The sequence below is a fragment of the Prunus avium genome, chromosome 4, assembly GCF_965620075.1.
Source record: "Prunus avium chromosome 4, drPruAviu1.hap1.1, whole genome shotgun sequence".
NCBI classification, from domain to species: Eukaryota; Viridiplantae; Streptophyta; class Magnoliopsida; order Rosales; family Rosaceae; genus Prunus; species Prunus avium.
In genome coordinates this window covers 14,710,582-14,722,776 of record NC_142287.1, presented here as the reverse complement: position 1 = coordinate 14,722,776, position 12,195 = coordinate 14,710,582, and the positions used below count along the sequence as shown (strand labels likewise).

At 38.4% G+C, this 12,195-nt stretch overlaps 1 protein-coding gene across 1 annotated transcript; it reads left to right on the top strand.

Annotated features, from left to right (window-relative positions):
• Positions 1-7,693: 7,693 nt before the first annotated feature.
• Positions 7,694-11,599, top strand: LRP1 (Lateral root primordium (LRP) protein-like protein). The gene is made up of 2 exons (XM_021972193.2): positions 7,694-9,841; positions 9,994-11,599. Exons 1-2 carry the CDS (start codon positions 8,908-8,910, stop codon positions 10,338-10,340), a joined length of 1,281 nt encoding a protein of 426 aa, XP_021827885.2. The 5' UTR covers positions 7,694-8,907; the 3' UTR covers positions 10,341-11,599.
• Positions 11,600-12,195: the final 596 nt, after the last annotated feature.

Genomic DNA, 12,195 nt, shown 5'->3' with positions numbered 1-12,195 from the left:
TTTGTAGTTTGTACTGAAAAGGGGATTTTGATAGACTTCTCTTTTTGCAGGTTTGGAATTCCAAAACCCTAAACCCATCCACGCCGTAAACAAACACGCGCCATCCCATCCTCAAGTTCAGGTGGGGCCCAGCTGAGATGAGAGGCGAGTGACAGGAAATGGGGTTGGGTTGGGTTGGATTGGGTTTTGAGTTGGGAAGCATATGAAATATATAATTAATTTAATATAAGAAAAGTAAAAAGAATTGAGTGGTGATGTTTGCAGGGCTCGAGGCAACCCTCGGCATGTGCGTCCCCTAGGCGATATATATAGACTCTTTCTCTCTCTCTTTCTCTCTCTCTCTAGATCTGCCTTGGTTGTATTACATTACAACACAATCCAATCAAATATACAAATAAAATTAGTTACACATTATTACACATGTTCCTCACTCCCTCATCATACATTGCTCGTGCATCATCATACGCCTACAATACAACATAATAAATAATAACAAAAATATGAGGTCAGGTAATTGTTCTTTGGCAAAAAAATTATTTTCGTTTATTTGTTCGTTCTTATACACAGGTAGATCACTGAAAATTATATTTTCCCCATATCTATTATAGATGCGGTAGTGGGTGTGGCCGCTACGGTGCTTCTTCAGGTGGTGATGGTAGGGTTCATTTAGGCTCATGGGTTGTTTTAAGGTTTTTTTATATTATGTTTGTGGGCTTTGTTTGGGCTTATGACTAATTGTGGTGATGTGGGCTAGTAGTTTTAGTGCAGCTTTTATCCGTGTTAGTTTTGCTTTTAGATGTTAGTTTGTTACCCTATAGGGATTGGTATTTCAGATGTCTTGTTGATGTCCTTGATTGTACCGTTGAAGTTAATCTAATGAAGTTTCTACTTGATCAAAAAGAAAAAAAGAGGTCGGGTGGGCATCATTTTGACCAAACAAATTAAATTAACCGATTGGAATTTTAATGGCCTGTTTAGTTTGGTTTTGAAAATACAATTACTTAAAACTAAATTGGACCATAATGGTTTAATTCAATTGCGCTTTTATGATATGTTAAATTTTAGGATGGTTTGCTGTGCTAGAAAATGAAAAATATGTAACAAGTTATGAATTTTGTTGTTGTTGTAATTGGACTAACAAAGTTGAAAATATGCAAAAGAAAAAAGGATTGGGTCGAACCAAACTGTCTTAAATTGGTTCAGTTTCTTCCATGATTTTGTTAAAACCAAACCAAACTAAGTCATTCTCTTGTAATTGGTCCGACTATGATTTTGGGTAAAATCGTTCCAATCTGACCCGTATCCACCCCAAACATCATGAGGTATCCAATCAACTCGTTAGACCCACTAGACCTACTGACGAAACCTTCTGTAAAAAGTCATTTTAAAATCAAAAATTTAAATACAATGCAATTTAAAACTCAAATTCTACATTAAAAAATGTTCAAATCGCATGATTAGAAACCTGAAAGAAAATGCAAAAACATGTCAATTTCATGCTAAGAAATGTTCAATTTAAAACTCAAATTCTACATAAGAAATGTTTTTATGAGATCATTAACATGTCCTCTTGTTTCCAACATGACTTTTTAGGACCCAATGCCAATATTGAACTTTTTAATACATGTTCACATTATGGGTCATGCTAGGGATACCAACTTGTGTACAAACTCTCTAATAGAGGTGGAGCCCATCAATATAATGGGTCCCACGCTCTATTAGAGAGTTTATACACAAATTGGTATCCCAAGTTGGTCTCCCTAGTATTTTCCTTACATTATATTATGACGATATGCATGATTTCTTGAGATCTAAATTTTGAAAAAGAAAAGAAATAATGATATTATTTAGTAAATCTGAATATTTAGTGAAGAGCGTGGTGTCTAATTGGAGAAGTGAGTGTTGTGGTGAGATAATTAGGTCAGTGATAAAAGCAATGCAAGTGGAGAGAGAGAGATAGAGAGAGAGAGGGTTGCGTTGGGTTGTGAGTTGCGCCGTTTTCTTTTTGAAAAAGGAAAAAGGAAAAAGGGTGGTGTGGGGGTTGTGGAGGAGGCAAACTGTGCAGCGTGTGCAGAGTGAGCAGTTGATGGGAATTCTAAAAACTAAAGGCAAGCAAGGAAGGAAGGAAGGAAGGAAGGAACGCAAAGAGGTTCTAGTGTGTGTGTGTAGCGTATAACTCTGTGTTTGCTGTCTCCACTTTCTCACTCCGTTTACTTTCTTTTCTACTGTATATCTTTGTTTTGCCTCGGTAAAGCCATCGCACTCATGAACAGTATAATGCCAGCTGCCCCCCTTCCTTTTGCATGTCTTTCTGTCTTTCACTACAAATAATACTCAATAATATTAGGGAACAGAATAGATCACCATACTTTTGTTTCCCTTCAAAATAAATATATATAAAATAATAAAATAAAATCAGACTTTTGGTTTTTTCTTCCTTTTTTCAACACTAGATTCTTCTTCATTGTCTCTGCAATTTGCTTTTTATTCTTATATATGTTATTATTACTCTCTATTTAATTAATTTTTAATTATTTATACCATATCTGACCGAGTGCTCTCGACAAGGATTGAATGGTAAAATGACGACCACACATGCCAAAGGCTCTTTGGATGTGAAACCACCTAGTGTGTACTTCACCGAACCACGTGGCCACACCGAGCCTCCCTTCGAAAAAGGACAAGGCATCCTTCTTTGGCATAAGGGAGGAACAAGCCCTCCAATTCGGTATCCACCACTGTCGTGCCACTTTTGGACAAAGCACTTGTCGTGCGACAAAACCCTAGGGACACGTGTGGGCATGATAAGCAAAGCCACGAGTCCCACATTGAAGAAATCACAAGAGACGACTCCCCGGTAATTTTTTATTTTTTTTTGTTGAAAGACTCCCGGTTAATTTGCGCACATGTAATGTTACTCTCTCAAATTAATTCCATAAACCACATTCGTGCTAATTTAAGCATTGGTAGGGGTGAGTTCGGTTCGGTAACTGAACCAAGAAGGCGAAACCGAAGAATGACCAAAATCGAATCTGCCATCGAACCGTCGACGGTCGGTTACAGACTGTTTGGATTTCGGTTGGAGTAGGTTGATTGTTATCTGTTTCGGGTGACAATGGTGGCTTCCATTGGAAAGAGAAAACTAGATAGCAGCGGCTGCTTGTCGAGGAGATCTACATATAAGCTGGGAGGCGACGATCCAGAGAGAGAGACAAAGAAGACGGAGAGAGAAAGAGAAGAGAAAAAGACGACCATACAAAAAAGAAAGGGCAGCTGCAGAAGAAGAGATGAGAAAGAGGAGAGAGAGAGAGAGAGAGAGGAAGAAGAAGAAGAAGAAGAGATGAGAGAGAGTTCAGAAACGGTTGGATGAAAAGAAAAAAAAACATAGAAAAAGGAGAATGCAATATGAGATGTGGCTACTCGAGTGTTTAGGGTAACCTAACACATTTATAATGTTTTTAATTCGGTTAGTGAAAAGTGTTCATATGATCTTTACAAAGACTAAATTCATATTGAGTATGATTATCAACCTAGTGATTTCATCCTGTTTAGCTCATGGGTTGATTTATTATCAAACATATGACTTGCCCCGTGGATTTTCCACATCAACAATTTTTTTTTTCTTCTGTTTGCTAATAAAATAGTTTGGTTAAATTTAAATTGACCTTTTGTTTAGTGATTAATGATGAACAAAAGTGAATCGGAAAGTTAAAGTAAATATGATTAAAGTGTTCACTATCCATATATTTTAATTAACATAATTTTGTTGAGAACTGAATTTTTAAGGAAGATTCACTATTATACCCAATATAGGGGCCTAAATTATTATAATAATAAAAAAGGGCTTATTTATGTACATGCTCCCTGTGCTTTCAAAGTTGTCTCAGATTACCACATGTTCTTTGAAATGTCTCAAAATACTACCTACACTTTTAATAACTGTCTCACGTTACATATTCCTTTAATATTAAGAGACGTTCCGTTACGTGATGTGGCCCCCACTTTTTGGGGTATGGGTTTGCTTCTAGTCTTCTTTCCAAAAAAAGTAACAAGCTTTTCTCTTCTTCATCGTCCTCTTCCCCATCTCCTTCTTATTCTTCTTCTTCTTCATAAAAAATGTGCACAATTTTCAAACGAACCAATTCCAATAATCTCCTTCTGTCCAAAGCCCAATCCACAATTTCCATCTATGCCCTTTTGGTCTTCATAACCCTCCTCCTCTTCACCCTCTCAACCTTTGAACCCACAACCAAGCCTCACCCGCTCATCACAACAGCCTCTAGAAGATTTCTCTCCCAAAAATCTCCACCCACCACCAACACAGACCCCAAATTACTCAATAAACCCATCACGTAACAAAACCTCTCTTAATACTGACGGAATATGTAACATGAGACAGTTATTAAAAGTGTATGTGGTATTTTGAGACGTTTCAAAGAACATGTGGTAATCTGAGACAACTTCGAAAGCACAGGAGGCATGTACATAAATAAGCCTAAAAAAACCTATATGAAATAGACTTTAAAAACACACCCCAAACCCATTTACAACATAACAAAGAGGCTTCAAACTTCTTATAAATTACAAAACTGCCATCGATTTCTTAAAACAAGTCCAACCCCAAAATCTCATAATAAAACCCAAAACACTTAATTGGGCATCAAAGTAATTAAATAATCAAAATTAAATTCAATAAGGCTAGCTGTCATTTTTTGGATTTGTTTATGAAAATTAAATGATGTAGGGTTTATCTATATCTCTATTGCTAAGAATGCGCATATAACTAAATATCTCAATTTTTAATCTATTCGTTTTCAATCATTGGTGGTGAGCTTATTCACCTTTAACAAAAATATATCCTACTGAGCAGTAAATTTGGCTATTTCGTTTATTGCAAGAGGCATTTCATTGACCTTTTTTTTTGGTTGGGGAGGCATTTCATTGACTAAACTGAGAGAAAGATGTACCACTTTCCAAAATAGAAGTGAGCCAAGAACTACAATTTAAGTACACGGCAAATCAAGAACTACAACATAAACCTATGTCGACAACCCAATCCCATCAAAGTTGTGGAAACAACTGTTGGAATGGCCAATGTACCCAAATTTTTTCGAGAAATTAGCTAAAATTGCCATTCTTCATAACTTTTGTTCCAAAATAACCATCCTTATATTACAAAGGCACTATGAGCAATAGCGGACCCACAGAGGTGCAAGTGCACCTCCCCTCGCCAAAAAATGCGTTGGAGATGCAGGAATTTGCTCCTTTACTTGCGACCACCAAGTGTTCGATTAAAAGCCTCAAAGAGGCTGTTTTGTTTTTGCTATATGAGACCTTGAATATTTACCTTAGATTATTGAGTTCGATCTCACGATCATGTAGGAGAAAATGGTTCGTCAATTGGACCTCCATAACCAAAGTTATAGATTTTAGAAGATTTTGAAATTTTTTCACTTAAGTTGCATACACCAGTCGAAGAAGAAGATGACTCGTGTTTGTAGTTAGAATCTTGTGCTTCTCAACTTGCATTCCTTTTTAATATGGTCCACTATTGAGGTGCCTTGTGCCAAATTTTAACTAGACCAACTTTAGAAATTCATTACAAATTCATATGTGCTCTGAAAAATTCACCGAAAAATACCCCGAACTCATAATCACATGTACTTTTATCTCGTGACCTCCAAATCACATGTACTTTGGGTTAGATTAATTGGTATTGATTTTGGTTAGATTAAGGGATGATTTTCATATGAATTTTGATAGACTAATTGTGTAATTGACATGCATTTTGTTCATATTTGATATGAATTTTGGTAAATAATTGTGTAACGTGAATTTTGTGCATATTAATTGATATACAAAATAAACTATAGTCAATTAGGCTTAGATGTACGACTCTTATTTATTTTAATTATGAATAACATTAGTATTGTATTGTAAGGCAATTGGGTTATTATTATTATTATTTTTGATCTTTTAGCCTTTTAACATTGCCCCTTCATATGGAGACACCATGGGAGCAGTTGCTATTTTGGAACAAAAGTTGTTAAAAAGGGTTATTTTAGCACAAACCCCAATTTTTTCACATAATTAGAAACTAGCCTCTCCGCACGTGCTTCTGCGCTTGCGAGAGGCTTTTTTTTAAAAAAAATAAATTTATTTTAGAATTAAAAAGATAATGGGTAGTTGTGTTCCATAAAAATAGGCCATTATCTGATTTTTCTTTTAATTTTTATTTTTTTAAATATGAAAAAGTGTGAATTTACCATATTATCCTCATTTAATTAATAATTTCAATTTTTAATGTTTGCATTAACCAAGGGCATTTTCTGGTATTTTGAAAGTTTCACCATTCTCTGCCTTTTGCTTTATATATATAGATGACTCAAATATGCAAAAACATTTGCAACAAAATTTGCTTCACGAGAATATGATCAACGAATTTGAGAGAAGGAGGCCAAATATCAATAGTAAATTGTGATATCTACTTTTTTTTTAAAATATAAATTTTTATCAAAGAGAAGAATTTCATTGAACTTGCATCAACACTTACAATAGAATCAATTGGTGAAACGGAGGGCTAAGAGTGGCCTTATTAAAACCTTGTCATATAAAACCCCTAAAGGAGGAAAATTCGGTCAAGAAAAAAGAGTACCACAACACCTGCAAATAAACAACAGAGGAAAACAAAAAAGCACCATTAAATATGCATCCTATCGCTCTCTAGTACCTGCTCCAGCCAGAGGGGGCAATATCTTCCCAAAAAAACCATAGACCTTTCTTCAAACCAAATTGGGCTAGTGCATGTGCAACCCCATTGTGATATCTAATTTGATCATTGGCCACGTTTAATATGGAGGTTAACTAAATAACTAGCTTTTATGTGCAATCAAGGAAGAATATGGATGTTGTCATTCAACGTAAAGAATTAAGGTGGAGTATTCATATGAGGTTGTTGTCTAAAACTTATCTCCACTAATCTTCTTGAAAATGGTTGGATTCATAGTCCTACTCCTCCAAATTGAAAGACAACATTCATATTATTCCTTAATTGCACATGAAATTTAGTTAGTCCAATCTAATCCTCTCTATCAAACGGGGCTCCGACGTATAATTTTGAGGAAGAATTAGAAAAGGAAGGTACAATTAACTCAGTTATTGGAGCCTTAATTGGTTAATTATAGCAAAATAATTAAACTGATAAGTCAAACCTAGCTTACACTGTTAATGATGTTACGAAAATATGCACCAATCTGACAACATTCATCTCCATTCTTTCTCTCATCTCATCTGACAAACCCAATTACAAAACGACAAAACAGATAGATTTTGGGACTCCTACTTGGACTCCACGTTTAATTAATGAAAAATGAGGAGGCTAATTAGCGTGCTCTACACGCGCCGCACTGCAGCTCTCCATTCATGTGGGCCACCACCATTTTAGGATGAGAGGGATGGAGAATAATAAGTCCCACGCGCTGTTGGAGAGTGAGCAATACACGCGTGATGAAGTAGAGAAGTAGGACTGTAGAAGGAGCACTGTTGCCCTAAATGAATGAGAGATGTCATGTGACTTTAGAGACTCCACAAAACTACAAAAACTAGAGAACAAAAGTCTTTATACTCTCTCTCTCTCACTTTTGTATCTCTCTCTCTCTCTCTTCCTATCTTATACTATTTGCTATTGCTATTCAGCTAAGTGATTATTGGAGAGAGAGAGGTGAAGGGAGTTGAGAGGTAGAGAGGAACCCACCTCAAGTTGGCTTTCTAGGAAACATGTTGAGGAAGGGTTTTTAGGGAGAGAGAGTTTGGAGAAAAAGATAAAGAGAAAGAAGTTAAGAAGCTGAGAAAGAGAAAGAGAAAGAGAGAGAGAGAGAGAGAAAGAGGAGGAGCAGAAGGAAAAGAGGAGGAAGAAGAAGATATAGAAGAAGAAAAAGAAGGGAGATGGATCTATGATTATGATGAGAGAGAAAGGTCACTGGGCACAATAGCAACAGCAGAAAATACACACAGGAAAGGTCGTTATTGCATTTCTCTCTCTGTCTCTGTCTCTCTGTCTCTCTCTCTCTCACACACACAGAAGAGTGTGAAGAGTGAAGATACATAGCATTAACTAGCTGCTGCTTTGGTCTTGTTTTTCTCTGTTGCCTGTGGACTCAGTCTGGGCTTTGAGGGTCGGCCCCCACCCGTAAGTAGAAGGGCCAGAAGCAGATAAGCGGATAAGCAGAAGCAGAAGCTCTCTCTCTCTTTCTCTCAATCTGTTTGTGTTTCTGATCAGAAAAAACCAACTTTTTTCCTCATAAAAGCCAAACTAGTGACAGTAGAAGCAGTAGCTGCAGCACAACAGCAGCAGTAGGCACTATTCTACCATATATATATATATACAGCAAGCAAGCCAGAAAGCCTCCCAAGTTCCCAACAAACTTCTCTCTCTGTCTCTTTCTCTTTCTAAATGAACCTAGCTTTATTCTTACATCGATCTAACAACCAAATTCTGATAGAATTTCAGAGACCTACAACACATAACACCCACACATAGATATTAGCTACCCATCCTTCCATACATTGACTTGTTCGCTCTCCTTCTCCCAATCTCACACAAGAAGAAGAAGAAGAAGAAATTAATATATATACAATTGAGAAAACAAGGGGGGGCTAATTAAGATTGTGAGCAATTGGGTTTGTAATAAACATTGAGAAAGAGGTTGAGCTTCAGTTGTGGCTACTACAAGGAGGCTGCCTTCAGATTCTGGTGCTTTTGCAGATTGGGTGGGCTCATCTTCCTCCACCAACTCCGCAGCCACCGGACGCCCCTCCCACCACCACCACCCCGACCTCGACGTTCTCTCCCTCGGCTTCAATGCTGGGCCCACCCCCGCTGGACCCTCCTCCGCTTCCCCCAGCACCATGTGGCCCTCCTCCGGCCCTCCCAGCAGGCCCCTCTCCTACAGCCACCTCCCTCCCGAGATGGCCGGCATGGTCGGCCTCCGAGACGTCTTCGTCGTGGCCCCTGCCGCCGCCTACCACCACAACAACCATCACCACCTCCACCACCACCACCACGATCCCAATCTCCTCTCCCCCTCCTCCGACCCTCACCATAACATCAACGCCTCCACCAACCCCGCCACCGCTCTCGGTGTCGGGGTTGGCGTCGGCGTCATCCCTCTCCTCACCGCCACCCCTTGTCTTGCCCCGCCAAATATCTCAAATGTCGACGATGACGAAGATAACAATGCCCACACTCCTACAGGTATGAGCATGGGCATGGGCATGGGCATGGGCATGGGTATGGGTATGGGAATGGGTATGATGAGCAGCGGCCAGCATCGAAACAACCGAAGCGCGGGAGGAGGAGGAGGAGGAGGAATTCAGCTGTGGCAGCAGACCCAGCCCCACTTCTTCAAGAAAACTCCACATGATCTGGCTGCTACGAGTCTCGGCGGGACCCACTTGGTTCAAGGTGGTGGCGGCGGAGGAGTAGGGAACAACGTTATGAATTCCAGCTCTGCCGCTGCCTCCGGGGCGTCAACAATGACGTGTCAAGATTGCGGGAACCAGGCGAAGAAGGACTGCACGCACAGGCGGTGCAGGACGTGCTGCAAAAGCCGGGGCTTCGACTGTGCCACTCACGTGAAGAGCACGTGGGTACCGGCAGCTCGGCGGAGAGAGAGGCAGCTGATGTCAGGTGCGGCTGGAGGTGGGGCTGGGTCTAATTCTGGGTCTACATCCAGTGCCAAGAAGCCTAGGCTCATTGGCGCCTCCCAAACGACAACGTCTCATACTTCCACTTCGAACACCACCCCCCCTAGAAGCTATGATACTAGCTCTAGTCACCAAGGTTGATTTAATTACTTGAATTAAATGAAATGTACTAGCAATACTATTATCTTTTATAATTAGTTGAAATTATTTGAGTAGGGTTTCAAATTGTACTTAGTTTGTTAAATTCCCATAACTATATAAAGATGTACAATATATCTATGTGTGCAGATGCTGGTTTCAAGGAGTCATTGCCGAGCCAAGTACGTGCTCCGGCGGTGTTCAAGTGCGTTCGGGTGACTGCGGTGGAAGACGGTGACGATGAGTATGCATATCAGGCAGTTGTGAAAATTGGTGGCCACGTGTTCAAAGGGTTCTTATATGATCAAGGGGTTGAAAGTAGAGAAGGGTTTCCCAACATCTCCGAATTGCATTTGGGGGGTGGTGGCGGCACTAGTGGTGGTGGCAATGGTGGACGAAACGGGGCTTCTTCCCCGATTCTCGACACGTCGGACGTTTATGGGGCGTCTAGTGGAGGATTGCTGGGAGGTTCAAACTTTGGTAATCCAATAAATTGATGGTATATTCTTCCTAGTTCTGTGGTGTTAATTAGGTACTGCATCCGTTAATGAACAACCTAGCTTGGAAGGATTAACATTGTACTTGTCTAATTTTTCTTCTGCTTGGTCCTACTAATCATTAATATTAATCTATTGTATTAATATTACTGAAACAAGTATTTTATTAACATGTTTAATTTCTTCTCTTCTTTATAAATGATTTTCAGCTTCATGGTTTCTAGTTGCTATAGTTAGTTGCATTTGCATCGCACTAATAAGGGGGGATTATACATCCTTTTTTATGTTTTGTTTTTGTTTGAGGACCTTTCCTATTGAGTGGGGCGATGATATATTAAACACACACACAACATGAATAGGGGGACTCGAACCTAGGACCGGGGGAGCAATTACTCAAAACCACCTACATAAATCTTGTAATTTGCTAAAGAAGTGCATTTTAAGCTACAAAATACCATTAATCCCATGGACATTATTATTATCATCATTTCTTTATTTCCTTTTCCCATATATAGAAGCTGCATATAGCTTTCTTATCATCTGCCTGTTTCCTCTTGTTCTTTCTTTTCATCAAAGTAGTGTTGCTTGTCAAAGGTGAAATCTACAGTATAAAGTATTCTCTTATTATTTCTTTTACCAAAAACAATAAAAAAAATAAAAAATAACAATCTCATTAAAAAATACATATTTGTGGTAGATATAAAGCTTATTAATTTCTTTTATGCCCTACAACTATTTCTTGCTTCTGTTCTGTGCACTATTGATTCATGTGCTAGACATGTATTAATTATTCCAGCCATATATTTTCGATATTAGGGCCAAATTAATATTTCACTGCTCAAGCTGATTTCTCTTTTTCCGCTTTGCTTGTTCATGATCAAGGCAGAAGTAAATGTGGGACGACTTGTTAGTGCTGCTTTAGACTTTGGCATGAGAGAGAAGTAGTTGTAATGTTACCATCATTTGTTACCAAAGAAGAAAAATCATTTCATGCATGTCCTTTTCCACCCACTTCACCACTTTTAGCCTCTCTCTCTGCACTGTTTTGGACAATCGTGCAATTGCATGCGTTCATGAACAACAAATCATTTACTTGTTTCTCTTTTGTATTGTAATGTGGGGGTAAGTTAGGCTAGCTTCTCATCATAGATCCAACCTTTATGTTGTCTTAAACTTTAGTCTTTTTCATTGTAAAAACAAACATCAATCCCTTCAGATGTATCCTTTGTTCCTTATAATTTTGATGTTTATATGCACTAGCTTCTAGCACCAGTGTTGATAAACTTTCCACAAAAATAAAAAAAGAAAGAAAACATTCTCTTTCATTCTTCACCATCGATTAGTTATTTGTAATTTAGTCTCCTCTATAGAATGCTAATGTGTGAAACAAGGCACTGTGTCCGTCTTTTGCACTTGAGTTTGATTCCCACCCGTACATTAATTAGCGTGGTTTAGAATCTATTGTGTTATGTGATTTGTGGTTAATTAGATACCAGGATAAGTGCTGTACAGAATATGGTTGTTTGGCTTCATTTGATGATTTTTTTTCTTTTTTCTTTGTGTGATTGATGGATGGCGTAGATATAGGTGACTTGTTTTTATTTTGTTGGAAATAACGTTGCGTACAAATGTTGACTAATGTAAATTAATTAAGAGGTGTCTAAATTCAATGCCTACTTAGATTTTTTTCTCTTTCCCCCACATGCTGTCCCCTTGCTTGTCCGCATTAATATATATAAACTAGATTGGTTTCATCATGTGGATTTCATTCACATTCATTTTTGTTTTATATTAATTCTTCCTATTCTGCACATGATCACCTTTTCTAAGTCTAATCCCTTATGTGACATGCCCA